Here is a 23,627-nt window from a genome sequence, read left to right on the forward strand (position 1 = left end):
GGCGTTGCGACCGCTTGAGAATTTGATTACTTTAACATCAGACACAATCTCTTACAACTGTGTTTGAAATATGAGGTCTTATTATTGCAATAACTTGTGAATATTCTCTACGGCTGGCATACTTCCGCCTTCAGCTTGACTAGCCTTCAGAGAGATGTAACGTTATCTCGTATGTGATGCGAAAGGATGCAGTAACTGCAGAGAAATCTCGTACTGTTTCCTGTGTCCTTTGATGTCCATACCTATATGTCCATCTCAATCCCACACCAGGATATATCGTATAACATCAGGATATAGCTTTATACCCTGACAGTGACATACATTTGTTTTGTTTGCCCCCTGCAGACTGCAGAACAGCTACACGGCGTCTCAGAGAGCTAATCAAGACCTGGAGGAGAAACTTCACGCCCTGGTAACCTTTACACTTGACTTCACTTTCCCTTTCTAAAGCCCTTTATCTTAAACAATGATGTCTTTAATTGCCATTTAATTGTTTCGAGTGCTCTAATGACGCCACGCTCAGTCAGTTTGTCACAAGTATTATGAACTGTAATTGAGGAACCTTTTGCTTTGCTTCAGTATTCCTCAAGCCACTCATGCATGCTCGAGCTCAAGTTCATTTTCCACTGGGAAAATTGTTGTTGAAAGACAAGCAACAGTGATCGTCTTGCTTCGATTCGCTCTTGAGATAAAAACACCATCATTCTTGCATTGTGATTTGAATTGTTGCAGTCCTGCTTCAAGCCCTCTGTGAGTTTTGTTTACTCGCCAAGTGCAAAGCCAAATCTGATTTACTTTTGGCTCTTTCTGAATGTTCATTTTGGACCGTGCCTTCATAGAGGAGCCGAGATATGCAAATAATCATGCCATGGATGATCATAGTCACTGGCCTTGTTTCTTCCCACTGCTGTCATCTCACTGCAGTGCAGTTAAAGTCGCCATGAAATCAAAATTGACAATTCTTATTTTTTATGGAATAGTGCAGTGTTCATTTCAAGACCAATTCACACTGCACCAACAGACACCAACAGACACGACAGACAGTTAGTCAGGTTTTGTCAGATCAATGCATTACTCCTGTCGGTGTCTGCTGGCGTCTGTCAGAGCTTGTTTTCATGATTAAAAGTGCAGATTCTGCACTTGTCGGGTCGTGGAATGTCTTAGAAGTGACAAACTGTAATCTGGTGATTGTACGCATTGGTCGGCGTCTTCACTGATCACTTCTCTGATGACGTGTTTAATGGCGCGAGGGCAGGACAACCTGTCGATAACAAACTCTTAATGATCCAATCAATTCCCCATGTACAAAATCAAGTCCCGACCTACATTTTTTTTCTTGTTCGAGAAGCCATTTCACTCGGATATTCACTCTAAAAAATAATGTTGGCTCAAAAAACTCTTTGCAACCATTACGACAACTTTGAGTGAATTTACATTCAACCAACAAGCTACATTGAGTTAGAGGAACTTAATTTGTAGCATAAACACAAATTTTTAAGTTAATTACTCAAAAAATTAAGTCGCTCCAACTAACAGAGTTGTAGCCTTGTAGCCAATTAATATTAGCTAGTTCAGTTCAAATCAACAGCTATCATTGCACGCTAACATAACTTATAAACTTATATGTAAAATATTACTTGTCATTGGCATTAGTGCAGTCATTGCTTATAGAGTCAGTGTAGTTAACCTTCATGTATCTACTCTTCAGCACAATGATAACCACTAAAACTCTTTTAAATGTCAAACATAACAGCGTTAAACACTAACAGGTCTTTCCCTTCACTAAAAACAAATAAATTAACACTTAATTTAAACATGTATTCTCCTTATCCAGTCCTATGCAAAGCATGTTGGGAAGTAGAAACTAGAAAAACCTAATTTCCAAAGTTATCAAGACAATTTCATTGTTACTACAACCTGATTTTTTTTAAAAAGCCAATTAAAGGTGCAATATGTAATATTTTTGTGGTAAAATATCCAAAAACCACTAGGCCAGTGTTATATATTTTGTTCACTTGAGTACTTACAATATCCCAAATGTTTGCAACTATTTGTAAATCGTGGGAAAATTGCAATTTTAACCAAGGCTCCGGGACGTGTGAGGAGTCGCCTGTCAGTTGTGTCATACCCGCATTACCCTCGGTTTCCGGTTTGATTTTGTAGAAACCATGGAAACACCAAAGACGCTTTATAATATGACATGTTTTAATAGACAAGGGAACAACTGTTTTGATATATTTATAGACAGAAAACTAATTGTTGTTATATAGATCAACACGTTTAGTCTTATTGTTTAAATCTAATTTTCTTGATTTTTTTTTTTTTTTTTTTTTTTTTTTTGCGAGTACCATGCTTTACCATGCCTCAGGGAAAAACACTATTTTGTGAAGTAGCTAACATAGCATAATCAGATGCAGTTTTATTTTTAGTAACAGTAATACCGAATTTTCTCCATCATACAATACGTTTTAAAATTAATTGCATGACATTTATCAACACAAGCCATCCAGCATTTAATTTGATATTCTAAAATCGATCTATCTTACTGCAGTGTGTAACAGTGTCTCACAGCAGCCGCCGAGCGAACGCAACTTTATAACATAATTTTCAACACACTCAAATGTATCTAATATGATAAACAGAGCTGTGTTACCTCATACTCATGACTGGACAAGCGGAAACAGCGCCGGCGACTGCGGCATAATAAAAGTCCCGCTGCTCGTGAGGCGTGTGTTGTTCAATCGCTCCAGCTCCTCGTTCAGCTCCCACAACACTCGGTCCTGCTCTGCTTCATACTAAAGTAACGTTAATAATCACATCCATGAACATGATTTCTTCCTGAGTCCAATCCCTATTCTTTTGCACCGTCCGTTGAGATCATAGACTGTAAAAAAATATGGACGTAGCGTCCGTGATGTCACCCATAGAGTTCTGAACAGCAGTTTTGACGCCTAAATGAGGCCGCGGCCATCTTAGCTGCGCGTCACCGCACGTCACTCCCGGATAACTGAAAATGGGCAAAGAGGCGGGGAGGTGGTTTGAGCTGATATGACTGGTTGCTGAAACCACGCCCGCCTAGCTCGACGTGACCATGTTAGCAGCAAAGGAGCTATATATCTATCTAAGATACGATCTAAAATATTAATGAAGATAAGTTTTATCATCAGAACGTTCTAAAGGTTTACTGTCAATCTACGGTGTTTTTTAAGATATAGATGCTCCAACACCAGTAGTGTTGGTTGTGCAAATAACAACATGGAAAATCAAATGGGACTTCATACCTTTATAATGAAATAGAGATCGCGAGATGAATCCAATCCGTGGCACTTGGGTAAAATATGAATGTCCATTGCAAAACAAAAAAACATGTCACATTTCTTCTGAATGATCTGCTCTCTGTCATCGTTCTTCAAGAAAGGATGCAATCTGAGCAGCGATCGTATCTAACAAACAAATGAGCCCGTGTCCAAAGTATATTTTTTTCAAAATAGTGCAGCAGTTTTAGTTATAATATCCAAGCAGTGCTGTCGGATTTTGATATCCTCCCGCCATTGTCATTGCAGTAAATCTCACAACCAAAACTTTCAGCCAATGCCACGATCCAACAACGTGTGTTCTGTGTCTCTTCCCCATGCATGCACATCTACACAGACACACATCAGTCTTGAATATTATGCAGCAAGCCATATTTTATAATTGTATAAAATAATCGAGCACAAAAACGGCTGAGATGCCAAATTCAGCGGCAGCTGAGTTAATGACGGCTCACAGACAGCAGCGCAATCTACCTGTCACTCAAGTGACCACGCCCTTAATTATGCAGAACTTTAAGGCTTAATATAATTTAAACGGATAAGTTATAAAAAAATTCACCCCCCTCAGAGTTGTCATGAAGGGCAAAAATAGCAGTATAGACCAAAACCACAATTTGAACCAACTTGTAAACATGTTTTTTTCTGCTATAAACTTGGCCAATTTAACATGGGACTCTATGAGATTCTGCTCTCTTTTGGAGCCTGTCCCTAGCGGCCAGTCGATGAATCGCAGTTTAAGTTACTTCCGTATTGGCTTCACGAGAGAAAGGGGGAGGTTGCCGCTTGGTTGAGATAGAGACCACATGTCCCAAGATTCCGCACTCAAACTTGGCGTCATCAAACTACGCCTTTGTTTTGAATAGGCTTCTAGCGGACAGAATTCTTACATACTGCACCTTTAACGCAGAAATTTTGCCAATGGTGCTTTTTTCTTAAAGGATTAATTCACCCAAAAGTGAATAGAAAATTGAGAAATCATCATTTACTCACCCTTTTGTCATTCCAAACCTGATTTGGTAAAAGACAAAAAGAAATTTTAAATAGTGGTCAACTTAAATGTTTTTTTCAGTGGCTGATATTGATATCTTGTGATATCGGTGGCCGATATAAAACCGATGTATACATCACATCACATTATTTATTTTAAAGACAATAAATGGTCTATAAAATGCTACACTCTTAAAAATAAAAGCTCCAGTGATGCCATAGAAGAACCATTTTTGGTTCCCTGAAGAACACATTTTTAGTTCTCCAAAGAACCTTTTAGTGAACCATTTTTCATAGTGTGAAGAACATTTTCAAAATCTACAGAACCTTTTTCCACTATACTGAACCATTTGTGCAATGAAAAGGTTCTATGGATGTAAAAGGTTCATGATGGAACAACAAATGCCAATAAAAATCCTTTATTTTAAGTGTATAATACTTTTGTGTATATATAACATAATAATATATTACACAGAACTGTTTAAAAACAATCAACCATTGAATATGGAGAATGGGAGCTCCTGTGAGTCAAAATAAAAGTCCAGTCTCTGACCAAATATGCCAAATACTAGCTGATATATCGGCCTTGATTATATACCATTAACCGGTCAAGCACTAATTTTGAAACATGAGGGTTGAGTAAATGATGACTATTCCTTTAAGTAGATCAAAGATTTTTAAGCATTCCTGTTAAATGTATCACTTATTTATTCTTCATAACATGTTGTAAAACATTTCTGCAGAAAAAAATCAATACTTGTCATTTTGTTTTAGCATTGTCATTCATTTGCCACCCCAGTTCTGTTCAAAAATTCAGTCGTGAAATCAAAGCAGATCCCACTTCCTTTTTAAAAGATTGATTTGCCATTGATGTATTTTCCTTTCAATAAAAGAACAAATGCAGAATGACCCGAATGACCACTCGTAATGGTCACGGTTTATGGTCATGCTGACGGATCAGTCAGGCATCTTGGTAGCAGACAGAACTCAACGTGTTTTGCATGCTTTTTTCTCTGAAAGCTTTGTTTGGGTGAAAATTTTCTGTGCTTTAGAGCCCTACTACCAAACACAGACAAAGACAAAGTAATTTTCTGAGAACAATCGAGAGGGAAAAATGAATAACATCAAAAGCTAAAGATTGAATAAATGTATAAATTTGTCCCTAAGCCTCTTTCCCTTCATAGAGTATAAAACAATTCCCACTGGATCTTCTAATACATCATAATAACTGTCATAGACTGCAGTCGTCGTCCGACAATGTGATTCAATTATAGGATGAATGCGATATAAAGATTATTTAAATGTGATTGTGCATCACAGAAACAGTGCGTCATGTGTTCAGCGTGATGCATTCATTAAAATATCTTTGGAAGCTGCTGTTGGTTGTTGGAATAAATTGTTAAAGGATTTCATGTTTTATTAAAGCCAATATGAATCTAAATTTCCCCCCGACTCTGCCCTTTTCCAGTTTCCCTCAAATGAAATTTTAATCAAACATGCATCTATAATAAGTTATTTTAGGAATCTTTTATCACTCCTAGGTGGTCTGCAAAATTATCTCTAGAGTAATTTAGCATGACTGGAAAACTTGAGAATGAGACGCTCGCTCTTACTCACGTCTGATGTCTCCATGCGTGTATAAGGACAGCATTAGCTCATGATGATTTATGTTCATTTTCAGTTAAATCCCAGTGCTACCTTAGTTCTGCATGGTGAGATCTCATATCCATGACCTCTGCATACAGCTTTGCCAATCACAGGTGAAACAGGTGGCATTCTGCTCGGTAATCTCTCGTAGCGCTCACAGGGATTATCCCCGCCGACCTGTTCCACCTCGTGAAGGGCCCATCATTTCTTACCGCAGGTGCTCTCAGGACATGAGCTCATTCAGAGTGCTGTTTTAGCAAATTCACCTCTACAGATACAGTAATGTTTTTTTTAATAATTTCTGAAAGAGCCTTATAAAATAGATTTCTTCTTGTTTTTTTTTTTTTCAAACTTTTGTTTGCATTAAAGTGCACATTTTGTTTTTGCTATATTGTGAATACTGTCTCTTACGGAAGCTAGTGTGTCCACCATGGAATAAAACAATTTAAAAGATAACTGCGACTTTTCACCTAACAATTCTGACTTTTTTTTTCTCACAATTGCAAGATATAAAGTCAGAATTGTGGGATATAAACTTGACTTTTGTTCTTGCATTTGCGAGTTAAGTCCAATTCTGACTTTATAATTAGCAATTTCAGGTTTATATCTCACCATTCTGACTTTATATCTCGCAATTCTGACTTTTTAACTTGCAATTTCGAGTTTATATCTCGCAATTCTGACTTTACAACTTGCAATTTCGAGTTTATATCTCGCAATTCTGACTTTACGACTTGAAATTTTGAGTTTATATCTCGCCATTTTGACTTTACAACTTGCAATTTTGAGTTTAAATCTCGCAATTCTGACTTTACAACTTGCAATTTCGAGTTTATATCTCGCAATTCTGACTTTACAACTTGCAATTTTGAGTTTAAATCTCGCAAATCTGACTTTACGACTTGCAATTTTGAGTTTATATCTTGCAATTCTTACTTTACGACTTGCAATTTTGAGTTTATATCTCGCAATTCTGACTTTTTAACTTGCAATTTCGAGTTTATATCTCGCAATTCTGACTTTACAACTTGCTATTTCGAGTTTATATCTCGCAATTCTGACTTTACGACTTGAAATTTTGAGTTTATATCTCGCCATTTTGACTTTACAACTTGCAATTTCGAGTTTATATCTTGCAATTCTGACTTTACGACTTGCAATTTTGAGTTTATATCTCGCAATTCTGACTTTACAACTTGCAATTCTGACTTTTTAACTTGCAATTTTGAGTTTATATCTCGCCATTTTGACTTTACAACTTGCTATTTCGAGTTTATATCTTGCAATTCTGACTTTACGACTTGCAATTTTGAGTTTATATCTCGCAATTCTGACTTTACAACTTGCAATTCTGACTTTTTAACTTGCAATTTCGAGTTTATATCTCGCAATTCTGACTTTACAACTTGCTATTTCGAGTTTATATCTCGCAATTCTGACTTTACGACTTGAAATTTTGAGTTTATATCTCGCCATTTTGACTTTACAACTTGCAATTTCGAGTTTATATCTCACAATTCTGACTTTACGACTTGCAATTTCGAGTTTATATCTCGCAATTCTGACTTTACGACTTGCAATTTCGAGTTTATATCTCGCAATTCTGACTTTACGACTTGCAATTTTGAGTTTAAATCTCGCAATTCTGACTTTACGACTTGCAATTTCGAGTTTATATCTCGCAATTCTGACTTTACGACTTGCAATTTTGAGTTTATATCTCGCCATTTTGATTTTACAACTTGCAATTTCGAGTTTATATCTTGCAATTCTGACTTTACAACTTGCAATTTCGAGTTTATATCTCCCAATTCTGACTTTACAACTTGCAATTTCGAGTTTATATCTCGCAATTCTGACTTTTTAACTTGCAATTTTGAGTTTAAATCTCGCAATTCTGACTTTACAACTTGCAATTTCGAGTTTATATCTCGCAATTCTGACTTTACGACTTGCAATTTTGAGTTTATATCTCGCCATTTTGACTTTACAACTTGCAATTTTGAGTTTAAATCTCGCAATTCTGACTTTACAACTTGCAATTTCGAGTTTATATCTCGCAATTCTGACTTTACAACTTGCAATTTTGAGTTTAAATCTCGCAAATCTGACTTTACGACTTGCAATTTTGAGTTTATATCTTGCAATTCTGACTTTACGACTTGCAATTTTGAGTTTATATCTCCCAATTCTGACTTTACAACTTGCAATTCTGACTTTTTAACTTGCGATTTTGAGTTTAAATCTCGCAATTCTGACTTTACAACTTGCAATTTCGAGTTTATATCTCGCAATTCTGACTTTACGACTTGCAATTTTGAGTTTATATCTCGCCATTTTGACTTTACAACTTGCAATTTTGAGTTTAAATCTCGCAATTCTGACTTTACAACTTGCAATTTCGAGTTTATATCTCGCAATTCTGACTTTACAACTTGCAATTTTGAGTTTAAATCTCGCAAATCTGACTTTACGACTTGCAATTTTGAGTTTATATCTTGCAATTCTGACTTTATAACTTGCAATTCTGACTTTTTAACTTGCAATTTTGAGTTTATATCTCGCCATTTTGACTTTACAACTTTCAATTTCGAGTTTATATCTCGCAATTCTGACTTTACGACTTGCAATTTCGAGTTTATATCTCGCAATTCTGACTTTACAACTTGCAATTTTGAGTTTAAATCTCGCAATTCTGACTTTACGACTTGCAATTTCGAGTTTATATCTTGCAATTCTGACTTTACAACTTGCAATTCTGACTTTTTAACTTGCAATTTCGAGTTTATATATCGCAATTCTGACTTTACGACTTGCAATTTTGAGTTTATATATCGCCATTTTGACTACGACTTGCAATTGTGAGTTTATATCTCGCAATTCTGACTTTATTACTTGGAATTGCGAGTTTTTCATGCAATTTGGAGGAAAAGTCAGAATTGCGAGATAAAAGGTCGCAATTACCTTTTCCATAGTCTCAGCTGAAGTGGTTGCCCTATATTCACAATATAGCAGCACAATCTCTTATACCTTAATGCTTAAATAACACTGAAACTGACTGAGATTATTAAATCCGTTAGAAGTAGTTTTTGAATTTAGTTTGTGTTAGTTAACTAATGTTAACAAACAAAACCTTAATGTATAGTGTTACTGTTTTTTAATGTTTCTGTTTACCTTTGCTTTATTTTTATTTTTTATTTGTTTTATTTTATTTTATTTTATTTTATTTTATTTTATTTAGATGGCAAGGCAACATTTCTCATTTTTATGTATAAGTTTTCCTCCATTTCCATTTATATTTTTTATTTTATTTGAGCTTTATTTCAATTATCGAAAACAATTTTTCACAGTATAATAATTTATAACTGATGACAAAGTGGTGATTTAGAAGTGTGCACATATACTGTGTCTTTAACATTGCTAGTTTCTCTGTTTTTCCATTCTTTCTTGTCTGTACTTGTCTTTCTCTCATTTGCACTCCATCTTATATTTGGAAAAAATTAAAAACAATATTAAATCTTTCTCTTCCTTTCTTTCTTCCCTCTTTCCTCTCCTCTCATGCTGCCTTGTGACTTGGGTATTTCACCATCATCATCATCATCATCATCATCATCATCAGGCTGCCATCAGTCAAACCTGGGTCTATGCAGTTGCGTTCTCATTCTTTCTATTTATCCATTTCCTTCTCTCTGTCTCCGCTCTTATAATAAGTATCACCGTGGATACCATTCCCATGACTCATTGCATCTCTTTCCTGTCTCCTCTCCTTTCTTCCTGCAGTAGATGGCTGGATATAGCTGTGGCCATGCCCGTGTCTGTGCATGTGAGCAGGGGGATTCTGGGATAGATGCAGCAGTCCAATTGTTTAACACAGTGGTTAAAATGCACAGCACAACTTTGAGAACACTGTAAGAAAAGCTGCAAAATAGACAAAAATATGAATTACAAATGATAGTTTTACACCTGTATGATGGAAAGGCTATTTGTGATCAATTGAATTTCTTCCATAAGGCCATTAGCGAAGCGTTCCGTAACAGTGACCGCACACTTTTCAGCTTTGTTGATACAGGAAGTATTATTCCTATTAATTTTCTCCACAGGCATTTAAAGAAACAGTAATGAGTTGTAAGCCTTGACCAAACCATCCGGCTCCTAAATGAATCATAACTTTTTGAGGGGGTGGGGGAATATATATATATATATATATATATATATATATATATATATATATATATATATATATATATATATATATATATATATATATATAGGCAGAAAAAAGACCGAATTGTATTCACGTATATGAATGATCCACTCATCACATATAGGGCTCTGTTTAGTCTGTTTTATTTTCTCCCAGATTCTGTTTTATTTTTTTTTTTTTTTCTGGATTCCATTTTAATTTTAGTAATCAAAAGGCATAATTAAAATCATGAAACTTACAATACAATAATTTTAACAATTAAAAAAAAAGTTTAATAAAGGATTGCATTTTTAGTGGCCTTTGAAACCTGTTTAATTTTTTTTTTTTTTTTTTTTTTAATTCTGTGTTTTCAGATTACATTTTTCTGGATTCTGAATAGTTTAATTAATAATAATAATTACATTTTAATCATCAAAAGCATGCCTGATCGATTCAATTCATAAAACCTTAATTTATTAATATATTTAAAAATGTACAACAATAATGCCCTATGAAAGTGTTTTTTTTTTTGTTTTTTTTTCTGTTCTAATTTTGTTCTTAAGTTTAATAATCTTTAGGATAGGTACTTCACCAGGAATTTTGGAATTAAACATTATTTTTAAATGGTTCATATTAGGACTGTCATGACACATTTACAGCAAAAAAATTGATTTCTCTGTAGAGAAAATAAATGGGATTTTTACTTCTGGAGACTTGCTTTTTATTTTGCTCACATATATGGGCTGTCAGCTGAAAATTTTCCTTATTGTTAATTATCAATATTCCTATATATAATACAATATTGTCTTAGTAGCTACAAATGAGAAATTTGCAGCTATGTTTGTCAAAGTAACGTTATGATTCAAAATAAATTGGAAGTAACCCATGTCTTTGTAGATGTTGCACCAAACAGGCATATTATATTAAAGGATGTTTTGTTAATCAATTAAGAAGCCTTTTAGAGTAGCACTGACGCTCTCTGTTGACACTCTGTTGGCATTTTGACCACTTGACTACAACTTTGGATGGTGTGACTGCAGCTGTTAAACTGATAAAAACACTTTCTCTCCATCCTTTCTATCCCTGTTTCCTGTTAGTCTGTCAGATGTGCGTTATATTGGCTGTTGCATTGCCTTAGTTACACATGGACTCTGCATCATGCTGAAAGTCTTCCCATCCTTAACTCTCTTTTATTGGTCCACATTGTCCGCTTCAGTCAAATGGTGACTATAAAGATAATTGCTTTGTTATGAACAAGCCAAGCTCGCGATTAAGGGTCACAGTTTCTCTCTACTTTTTCTCAGTGCCTCTCTTTTAGGGCTGCACGATTAATCGCATGCTATTCTCACGCGCATTTCGTCAGTAAAGCCGGTTCCCTGATTACCGCTAAATCGCCATCACCTGCTTTCAAATGAAGCGGCATTTAATAGACAGAGCCGTAGGTCACTGAAAAGCCACGCAATATCGCGTTCATATCGCAGATGAATCGCCTGCGATAATGAACGCGATATTGCGTGGCTTGTCCGTGAACTACGGCTCCGTCTATTAAAAGGCGCTCCGTTTAAAAACAGGTGATGGCGATTTAGCGGTAATCAGGGAACCGGCTTTACTGACGAAATGCGCGTGAGAATAGCATGCGATTAATCGTGCAGCCCTACTCTCTTTGTATCTCTCTGTCTCCACTTAAACCAAGAGCCGACAGGACTGAAGGGTGTCTTAAGTAGCAACGCTTCTGCTAAGGACGTCGTCTTTAAAGTTCTTTGAAGAGCTTTTGTTCAGTCATTTTAGTACAAAGACATTTCGGACTTTGCCATCACAGCAGGAGTGTAGTGCCCTCAGACAGCACTCACATCCCTCAATTAGAAAAACACTAAACTCAGACAAGAAGTCAGACAGAAGACATGTTAGGTGTATAAATGTAGCTGGCAAGGCGTTCTTCTTTAGTCTCAGTCGGAGCCCCTTCACTGGCTGTCTGATGCTTGTTGAAAGTACTTTCTCTTTCCTGCAAGCTCTATGATGTTATTCTTTCCATAAAATGCAAAAAAGAATCTTCAACAACAGCTCATAGTGATCATCAAAATATTCCGTATGATGTGTACACTAAGTTCCATGTCAACAGAAGAAATATGATGTCATTGTATGGAGAAAAAAAAAAAAAAAAAGCTCTTAGAAACTGCTGCACTCCTCCGGTCCAGTCCAATGACAACAATGAAGATTATCACTGAATAACCCACATTTTCCCATTGTCATTAAAGGGATAGAAATTATCCCATGATTTACTCACCCTCAAGCCATCCTAGGTGTATATGACTATCTTCTTTCAGACAAACACAATCAGAGTTATATTAAAAATATCCTGGCTCTCCAAAGATTTATAATGGTGGTGAATGGGGGGCGCTACTCCTACATCCTGTGTCAGAGGGTTACTCTTGTGGCGCAAGTCGACTTGCGCAGTATGCGTATGGTCATCTGGGGGAAGCTAGTTATTTTAAATTATGAAGTTTTAAATATGGATACCTTTCTTACAAAAACCCATCGCTTCGCTTCAGAAGGTCTTTATTAACCCACTGGAGCTGTATGGATTATATTTATGATGGTTGGATGCATTTATTTTGGACTTCAAAACACGCCCCCCATTCACTACCATTATAAACCTTGGAAGAGCCAGGATATTTTTCAAAATAACTCTGATTGTGTTCGTCTGAAAGAATATAGTCATATACTGTACACATAGGATGGCTTGAGGGTGAGTAAATCATGGGATAATGTTCATTTTTGGGTGAACTGTCCCTTTAAGCTGCAACCTTTTTTTCTTTAAGAATTTGACTTAAGTTTTTCTCAGGATCTCTATACCTCAGTTTTCATACACGTCTTTCAAAATAAGTCTCGCATCAGAAAATCAGAATTACATTTGTTGTTTGCTTTGACTGCACACTCCTCAAACCCACCAGTTGAGAAACACTGATATACACAATATAGCATAAAAGACAAAAAACATTAATTAACCCAAAATTATGAATGGTAGTGTACAGCATGTGGACTTCTTATGTTGTCGCTTCTTTTTGAAGCCTGACAGATGTGGTCACTCTGAACTGTCATTGTACGAAAAGATGAACAACTAAACTAGCATATGAGTTTGGAAGCCAAAAGTATAAGTAAAGTTGGTTTATCAAAGATTGGACAGAAATATTGGAGGCACAGAAGAGACACGTCGAGAGACTGTGATGCTTATTTGCCATGAGATTCAGCAAAGTGATTATGACTCCTTATCTTCTTTGTTTTCTCATGGGATGCACCTCAGCTACATTCCCAGGCTCTTTGGATGACTTTTTCTTTGCAGTCGGTGCCATGTCAGCAATGAAATTAGGACTGAAGGAAAAGTTGTTTTGTTGTGTGTTGTCAAAAGGCTAAAATGGCTACCATTGTTTTATAACCTCATATGAGACCTTTTTACATTTAATTTTACATGAATGTCCTTTTTTTCTTTACAGCTCCGTAAAGTGGAAAGAGACAAGAAAACCATGGATCAGGAGATAGTGGAGCTCACAAATAAACTGGTGGACGCCAAAAACACTATCGACAAGCTGGAGGAACTGAATGTACGTGCGGTATAAGTGCTTTGTGTGTTTGGACTAGAGTTGTCAGAGCTGGGATTGATAACTATTGGAGCTGCAAATTGAAAGTTGCATGAGGAGGATCTGTGCTGAGTTTTCACAGAAGTCTACTGTCATCTTCCAGAAATGATGTCTGGCTTTTGGAGCTTTACTGGGGAACACGAATCACCTGCACATAAACAACTCCACTGATCCACTACGCACTAGACCAGCGTTTTTACATCAAGTACAGCCTGTGGCACTGGTTGCATGGGAAAGCCCTTTATTTATAATGAAAGATTTGATTCACATTATATAAATACTGTTTGCATTCAAGTAATTGACACCAGACTGCAAATTAGCAGACAATATTCTGACAGTGGGTTTTTAAGATGGTAACTCCATGAGGAATAACAAAGCAGGTAGTTCTGAAATGTGCCTTTATTACACCGCATGTATGAAACGGTGCCACAGGGAACTAATTATAGCACCGGAGAACTGATAGCCGTCTGTTCACGGTGTTTAAACGGAGCGCTTCATCTCCTTAGACAGATAGAGCACACATCAATCATAGCTCATTCCTCGGAGGTTGATGTCGGGAGAATTTGTTCTTCCCTTTATAGGCTTTTTTAGTTATAAATCCTAAAGACTGCAATCCTGGGTGCCGTTTTCCTTGTTTTCCTTGCAAATTGTCAGAGAAAGGTTTGGACAGAACTACACATTCTTATTATTGTTTGTTTTATTTATTTTTCTACATGTTAGAGCATTGGTTCTCAAGCAGGGGGCTCAGCAAACTTTCAATGGGTGAACTTTCAATTCACTTTTTGTTTCCTTTGAAGAACCTGTGTTCCCAGTCTTTGAAAACCATAATATATGAGGTGGCCTAAGTTTAAAAGACCTGGTCACGAGAATCTATATTTATATATATATATATATATATATATATATATATATATATATATATATATATATATATATATATATATATATATATATATATATATATATATATTTTTTTTTTTTTTTTTTTTTTTTTTTTTTCACAATCTACAGTGCCCTGTATTGGGACAGTAAAGACAAAATTGCTCTGCTAGCTGTGGTGTCAAGACATCTGTAAATATAATTAAAAGATCTGCAGAAGTACAAATGTCACATTTTATCATTGACTTTTTCAACACAAAATGTTTTACCAACTAAGAAGAACGGCACTATTAGAGTTTCATCGCTCTGTCTAATGTGAGCAGAAGTATTGGGACGGTTTAACTTAAAGTAAATGTAAAAGTGTAAAAGCTAATATTTAGTTGTAAATCCCTTGAAAGCAATCAAAGGAGCGAGTCTGTGACCCATAGACATCGCCAGACTCTTGGTTTCACACTTTGAAATGCTTTTCCAGGCCTTTAATGCAACCATTTTCAACGATTGCTTGTTTTGGGGAGTTTCTGCCTTTAGTCTCCTCTTCAGCTGGTGAAATGCTTGTTCAATAGGATTTTAATCAGGAGATTGACTTGGAATATCCAGTTTGGAATGTCCTGAAAAAGATAGATACCACTGACAAGCTTCAGCAATGACAACAACCAGGTCAGCTGAGAAAATCAACAGCAGTTGATGATAGAAAAATGACAAGGGCTATGAAAAAACCCTTTAAAATAGCTGTCATTAAAATCACCAGCAACCTCCAGAAAGCTGGAGTGATGGTCTCTCAATCTGCTGTTCGCAGGAGACTTCACCAACAAAATTGCAAAGGATACACAGCAAGATCAAACATCTGATCAGAACCAAAAATAGGAAAGCCAATTAGAACACACAGTGAGCCAGTAGAGTTTTAGAACAGAGTTTTATGGACAGATGAGACAAAGATTAACCTTTATCAACCTGGGGAGAAAAAAAGAAACTGCAAATGATCCAAGGCGTACAAGCTCATCTGGAAAGCATGGAAATGCCTACCAGTGTTCAAGAAAATGCCACCAGACTCGCTGGGAAATGCTTCATATGGCAAAAGGACAATGACCCAAAACACTAGTACTGCCAACTCAATCAAGATTATTATGGTAAAGAAAGTTTTTTTTGGTCTTAGATTGGCCGAGTCTCCTGATTTAAATCCTATTGAACAAGCATTTCACCAGCTGAAGAGGAGACTAAAGGCCAGAAACTTTCCAAACCAATCATTGAAAATGGCTGCATTAAAGGCCTGGAAAAGCATTTCAAAGTGTGAAACCAAGAGTCTGGCGATGTCTATGGGTCACAGACTTGCTCCTGTGATTGCTTTCAAAGGATTTACAACTAAATATTAGCTTTTACGCTTTTACATTTGCTCTAAGTTAAACCGTCCCAATACTTCTGCTCACATTAGACAGAGCGATGAAACTCTAAAAGTGCTGTTCTTCTTAGTTGGTAAAACATTTTGTGTTGAAACGGCCAATAATAATTTGTGACATTCTGTACTTCTGCCTCATATTAATCTTTTAATCATATTTATAGATGTCTTGACACCACAGCTTAAAGAGCAATTTTGTCTTTACTGTCCCAATACTTATGGAGGGCACTGTATATAAGAATATGTATTTTACTAGTTATGCTCTGAAATATTCTTTTGCTTTAAAATATTCACTGTTAGAGTAAGTGTTATTGTCGTGATCAGAAAATGTTAAATGAAAACTCTTATATTTGCGCTTTTTTCTTTGCCTAGACACACTTGTTGGCTGCTTTTCCTTCACCATCAGTCCCATTTATATTAATTTACAAAACTAATTTTAAACTATAACGCTGCATTCACACGGGGCGTCGGCGTTGACACTTGGTGCTGACACGACCGTCATAGTGACCGTCATCACATTACTTTCCAGTGTTGCAGTTGGCTAGCATCTGCGCTAGGGTATTTGCATGAAGCAATCTAATTGGCTGACGCCTGCATTGGCAATTTCCAATAGTTGGAAATTTTTCAACTTCTGCCGCAAGCCATGCTAGTGACGCGACTCGACAGAACCCGCAATTCAGTTCGGCAACACATGATGCCACCCATTCAAAGTAAATGAGAAGCATTAACGGTGACGCCCTATGTGAATGCACCATAAGCCTTTAGCTAAACAGATTCATAATGATCTTGTGAAACAGGTGTTTCCAAACTTTTGACTGAAACTGTTTCTATCTTCTTTCATAACTGAGAATTTGTGTTCAATTTAAGGAAAGCATCATTCCAAAAAGTTGACATTGATGATTGATACTTGTATTGTAATCTTGTATCCATTTTCTCTCCTCATGCAGGAACGTTATCGGCAAGATTGCAATTTGGCTGTGCAGCTGTTGAAGTGCAATAAATCGCATTTCAGGAACCACAAGTTTGCTGATGTAAGTAATAGGATCTGTTCCTCACAGGTACCTAGTTTTAAGGCACACCTCCTTCCACATGTTAAAGATTTAGTTCACCCAAAAATGAAAATTGTCATCATTTACTCACCTTCATGTTGTTCCAAACCTGTAAGACTTTCGTTCATCTTCAGAACACAAAGGAAGATCTTTTTAATGAAATCTGAGAGTTTTCTGTCCTTCCATTGACAGCTACGCAACTACCATTTTGACGCTTCAAAAAGTTCATAAAAGATCGTAAAACTAATCCATACGAATTGAGTGGTTTACTCCAAATTTACAGAATAAACACAATTGCTTTATATGATGAACAGATTGATTTTTGGCTTTTATTCGCATATAAACATTGATCAGCGAACAAACAAAAGCTCAACGTAGTTGCTTGAAGCACAAGTACAAAGCTCATTGGTCCTTGCTGAAGCTCAAACGTGCTGCGTAACACGAGAATGAACCTCACTTTTTCTCGCACATCAAGCGATCGTGCTTGAGCTTCTTTTTATCATAAATGATGTGTGGATTGATAAATGTTTATATGTGAATAAAAGCCTAAATTAAATCTGTTCATCATATAAAGCAATCGAGTCTCTTCAGAAAATTTGGAGTAAACCGCTCAATTCATATGGATTAGTTTTCTGATCTCTTTATGACCTTTATGAAACATCAAAGCGGTTTTTGCATAGACTGTCAATGGAAATCGCTCAGATTTCATTAAAAACATCTTCATTTGTGTTCTGAAGATAACTGAAAGTCTTACGGGTTTAGAACAACATGAGGGTGAGAAAAAGATGACAGAATTTGTATTTTTGGGTTAACTATCCCTTTTAGGAATTGTTCACCAAAAATTCAAATTCTGTCATTCTACTCATCTCATGTCTTTCAAATCCTTGTGAATGTTGTAAACAGTGTTGCCATACGAGAGCCTTGTTTGCGAAGCAGACTACAATATAAGTCAGTGTGTGTGTGTGTGTGTGTGTGTGTGTGTGTACATGGACAATAATACACTGCTAAGTGTCAAAAATTAGCTCCTAAAATGTAAATATGATTTCTGAGTAAGATTATAACAAAATACTGTCACTAACTGGGTTTCCATTACAGATTTGCACAAAACTTTTTGTGATATTTTCTTAATGTCGATAAAAACTATTGCGAAATGACGGCATTTCCATTAACTGATGTTATGCGACTAAAACAATTTTTTCAAAGTAATTCCAAAACTCATGGCAACGGATGTTAGTATGTTAGTATATCACAGCCACTGCACTAGATATTATTTTTAATCGAAGGAGGCGTATATGTTATCCAAGCATTAATGGCAACGAAAGCCCCTTGTACTTGGAAGTGGCCACGTATGAGGTGTTTCTGGATGTTTCTCCCTCCTATCTGCTTCAAGGTCTTGATAAATTGTGGCATTTCTTTGTTGTTTAGAATCCAGTATTCCAGTAATTATTTTGTCTTATATGAGTTTTAATAAACAACTGTGTCTCGTCTTCTGTTCAAACGTCTTTAAAGAATGACCGATTTTTACGTACACCAGGTGACCTGTAAACGTGAAAATTGCAGTTTTGTGAAATATTCCTTTTTCCAATTGACTGAAAAACCTCCTTATGCAAGCGTAAAAACTTTTTTGCAATAAATGGGAGTTTTTGCGAAGTTATTTTCGATTTGCTATTTCAAAGCTATAATATGGCTTCAGAACTCTGGGAATATAGTCATACATGCATACTATGCTTTATATTTGTTGTCCTTTTTTGAAGCTTTGCAGTGTAATACACCATCCACTTTCATTGTATGTAAAAGAGCAGCTCAGACATTCTGCTAAACATCATCTTTTGTGTTTTCGGAAGAAAATAAAACTGATTTGGAACGACATGAGGAGGAAATGATGACATAATTTTCATTTTTGGCTGCTTCTACCCCTGCAGCAGAGGACTTGTTGGAGTCTGAATGTGTTTTGCACTCCGCAGTGACACTCGTGGACGATGGTGAGAGAGAGAGAGTGTGCACGATTGCCCTGTGACTTTTTTGTTATGGACATGGACCTCTGATTTTACGGACTGGGATCAGAGAGGAATAGTCAGAGAGAGAGATGATGAGAAAGAGACCAAGAGAATAGAGAGAGGGAGAGGATTTAAAAAAAAAAAAAAAGCCATGTCTGCAGGATGTGCTTTATGGCAGCGTTTAGCATGAAGAGTGTCTGTTAGGGCAGTCGTGCTGTGAGACACGGCTGGTCTTTGGATACGGATGGTCTCGCTGGCAGAGGAAAGGCACGGTATTGACAAGGTGCCAAACTCCAGACACATCCGTCTGTTTGGCCTTTGTGTCTGTCCGTGGGGGAAAATAGGGCAGATTTCAGGCTGATGGACAGCTCTGGCTGTACAAGAACAGAGAGGTATGATAAGACAGCTTGACCTCATGGGCATATGGGTATTGAACACATCACGACATTATCACCTGTGGCCTGCTCTGTACATTAAACCCATCTATCACTCTGTCCGTTCTTGTTGATCTGTATTGCAAACCGCATTAAGTCTGTGCCTGGTTGCATAAACTGCTTGGACTAGTCATCTAATAGTTATCAAATTGTTTCCTTTAAGACTGGTCATACCTTTTTTCAGTTACATAAAAATGTAGATTGTCTATTTTGAATCAAAAAAGTATAACTGATTACCCCTTGACTAACTGCTAGTTGGTCAGTCTAGTTTTTAAGACAGTCTCAACACAGTGGCTATGTTTATTCAACATGAGTGCAGGCCATCGTAAGGACAACACTTTTTGTACATTTGTTATTTGAACCACTTGCTGAATAAAGCAAGTCTTGTTTCAAATGCATTAAAGTGCCCTATTATGAACATACCTTTCATGCAATGCAGCTGTTTGTGAATGTAAAAGGTCTGCAAAGTTTTAAAGATCAAAGTGCTCGACAAATATTGTTATCGTCTCCTAAAAGAATAAATTTTGAACTGCCGAAATGAGGCGTCAGCAATTCCAGTCTCACTTCCTGTTGCAATACAAACCTACATAACAATGTAACAAATTTGCATAATGCCAGCCTATGGTCTTCATTGGCTGCCTGCAAACAACGTCTACATTGCCCCGCCCTCAAACACTGTAGTTGTAGCCGAGACTGGAAGAGTTTGGTTCGTGTTGTCGACATGTCGTGAAGATGCTGTTTTCTGCAGCGCGACAGCAAATCCACTTTGACTCATGCTGGAATTGATACAGGAAAACCGATGGCAACATTACTGTTCGTATCACTTGTTCATCAAGTACCGAAGAAGCGCCGGAGCTGAAATTCGGATAAGGTTAATAGGCGTCACGTTTCTCGACACATGCTGCCTGTAAGTGGTGGACCAATCATAACAGACTGGGCCGTCTGACCAATCAGAGCAGAGTAGGTTCGTGGAAAGGAGGAGTTTAGAGAGATTGAATCTTTGAATGAACCATTTTCAGACTCTTTGAGAAATGAGGTAATGTGCAATGTGTATAATGAGAAAATTGAAGTGTTTTTTGACATTGGATGCATGTAAACCTATTGTAGGAGACTCCAAAACAAAATTAGGAACCTTTAAAATAGTATAATAGGGGCACTTAAACTTTATTTTTATGGGATTTTGCTTAAAGATGGATAGAAAATTGGAATGATCATGAAGATGTTTGAAGAGACACTTATTGGCTTTTCCTTCACTGTTTTATCTAACAACTAACAGAAACCTTTAAACATGTTTTAAAGAGTATGACAAACACATTCAGTTACATTTGTCCAAACTTGTAGGTTATGCAGAATTAAGGTGGCATTGAATTCAAATGCCATATTGACTGAGTGAGTGATTGTCGGCGTAGGATCTTCCTCCTTGGCAGCAATTAATTCACACAGACTCTATCTTCATCCTTTTTTAAGAAAGAACCATAGTGATGAAGTGAATTAATTGCAGCCATGGTATTTTTAGAAAATATTTGATTCACTGTCCATATTATCCTCTTGCCCTGCTCTCATGAACTCTGTAATTCATTACTCTGTAAGTAGAGATCACAGACTATTCCATTGGTTATTTTAAAACTCAATTGAGCCTAAGCCATTACCTGTTTTCATTCTGGTACTGCTAACATAAAGCCACTGTTTTAAAGCATCCACTTGTAAAGCACCATTTGTAAAATTCTCCAAATGAATGTCAAACTGATCTGCACTACATATGCATCAAACAGGCCACTCGTGTATTCTCTCGCAGCTTTAGAAGTACTTTGAGAACTTGAGAGCCATTATGCTTCAGTCCAGTGCTGGCAAACTGACGGTTATTATAGAAGCTCTCATGTAGCAATTGTCTATCTTTAGCTAAAGTTCGAAATTACGTATGGTAATTGGCATACAGACTTTGTTAAGTGTAGGTCACTGCAAAAACGAGAAGAATTGTGGCTTCTCTTTGTTAGGGTAGCTTAGGAAGATGACGACTATCATGCTATGAGCTGAAGATGTGAGTAGACCTAAATGAAATATAGATAATTATGGTTATGTAAGTATCAAGACATATAAATGTGCATTTTGGGCTGCTGAGCTTGTGTATAGTCTCATGGAGTCAGACTTTTGTCTTACAGGATAAAGTCCAGGCAATACTGAAGATTTTTCTGGCTAGGAAGCTCCTGTCTGACTGAAGCCCAAAGACGGTTATTGACCGGTCTGTAAACATACCTGAATTTGTGCCAATTTTCTGATCAGAGTATTGTAGCACTTTGTGTAACATCTGACTTCCCACATTAGCATGTGATACTTCTGTGGTCATGGGATACACATGCAATCTGCCCCTTGGGACTATTGATTTAGGGAGTGTCGTGTAGATTTCTAAGCTAGAAGGTCATGAAGGGGTCATGCTTGGAAGTGCGGTCTGGATGGTTCAATTCTCCCATGCCCTCGCACCCAGAGGAAGTAAGGGCTTTTTGGGTGTTTGCCGCCCCACAGGATCGTTACAACATAAAGCTGAACGAGGCTGTGTGATCACTGATTTTCCCTCCCTTTTTTTTTCCACAAATCAATGACCTAGCCTGGCTTCGTTAAATCGTGCCATACTACAGAATGAAATAAAGGCCTCATAACCTGCCTTTTTTCTTTTAGTCTCTCTCTCTCTTTCTCTGTCTGTCCCCCCTCTTCGGTAATAATCTAATTTGAGGTGAGCTTTTTACTCTTTATTCTTCTTTCTCGCATCAGGGCGAGCAGACATTGGATGGTGTTAAATGAAAAGATGCTATTTTCTGCTGTTCTTGATCATGACTGGGATAACCTTCATTGGTGCAGTGTGGTACATAGGCCTTGTCTAACATCTATTCCCATCCAAGTGTTCATTGAGTACATGTTAGTGAAATTGCACCTTTTAAGATTACTTGCAAGAGAGGATTCATCTTCAAAATGTGCTATGTAGTGCTACGTAAAAGCTATGTAGATCTCAGAGCAACATAAATGGCCCCCAAAAAGTATTGGACTAGACAAGATTAAAGGCATAGTTCTCCCAAGAAAGAATATTCTCATCTTTTTTTTATTTCAAACCCCTCTTAAACTTACTTCTTTGGAACACAGAAGAAAGTTGTATGGGCTATTTTAGAGTACTTTATTGTTCTTTTTGGAGCTTTTCCTAATCACTGCTGCTTCTACTGTGTGGGAAAGACATTTCTACTTTTGTGTTCCACGTAAGAAATATGCAGTCATATTTTAAAAGATTTGTTCACTTTAAAATGAAAATTACTCCAAGATTTACTCACCTTCAAGCCATCCTTGGTGTATATGACTTTCTTCTTTTTGATGAACACAATCAAAGTTATATTAATAAATATCCTGACGCGTCCAAGCTTCATAATGGCAGTGAACGGGACCAATGAGTATTAAGCTGAAGAGAGTGCATCCATCCATCATAAACGTACTCCACACGGCTCTGGGGGGGTTAATGATTTCAAATATCAAGCTCCTACCAGACCACCTTCCATATTCAACTTATGAGAAAAGCGTGCCTGACGTTGCGTCAGAATGTAGCGTAAGCTTTTTGAACTGCGAGAGGCATTACACTTTCTTTGTAAGTTGAATACGAAAGGCAGCCTGGCGGAAGCTAGATATTTTACTTTATAACTTGTTAAATATGGATTTTTTTTTTCTTACACAAACACATCACTTCGCTTCAGGCCTTAATTTATAATGGATGGATGCACTTTCTTCAGCTTCATACTCGTTGGTCCAATGCACTGTCATTATAAAGTTCAGATGCATCAGGATATTTATTAATATAACTCCAATTGTGTTCATCAGAAAGAAGAAAGTCATATACACGTAGGATGGCTTGAGGGTGAGTAAAACTTGGCGTAATTTTCTTTTTAAAGTAAATTAATCCTTTAAGGACTTTGGTTGGTCCTTAAAAAGCTTATCACTATAAACTGAATTGACCTTGTTCATCTATTCAGAATGAGTCCATTTGAATGCCTGTTCATGGTTACAATAAAGTTCTCATTTTCCAGGCTCATTATCCTTTTTTTTTCCAGGGGTAGGTTTCAGTCTTTTTATGCATA

At 36.8% G+C, this 23,627-nt stretch overlaps 1 protein-coding gene across 3 annotated transcripts in view; it reads left to right on the forward strand.

Moving 5' to 3' along the window:
- tjap1 (tight junction associated protein 1 (peripheral)) overlaps positions 1–23,627 on the forward strand; it is a 152,001-nt gene that overhangs the window by 124,725 nt on the left and 3,649 nt on the right. For all 3 annotated transcript variants that reach the window (XM_048205547.1, XM_048205548.1, XM_048205549.1), the window contains 3 exons: positions 346–412; positions 13,623–13,730; positions 16,986–17,069. In XM_048205547.1, the coding sequence (XP_048061504.1) occupies positions 346–412; positions 13,623–13,730; positions 16,986–17,069 (259 nt within the window). The remainder of the gene's footprint in view (positions 1–345; positions 413–13,622; positions 13,731–16,985; positions 17,070–23,627) is intronic.

The sequence above is a fragment of the Megalobrama amblycephala genome, linkage group LG10 (genome assembly GCF_018812025.1).
Source record: "Megalobrama amblycephala isolate DHTTF-2021 linkage group LG10, ASM1881202v1, whole genome shotgun sequence".
Classification (NCBI taxonomy): domain Eukaryota; kingdom Metazoa; phylum Chordata; class Actinopteri; order Cypriniformes; family Xenocyprididae; genus Megalobrama; species Megalobrama amblycephala.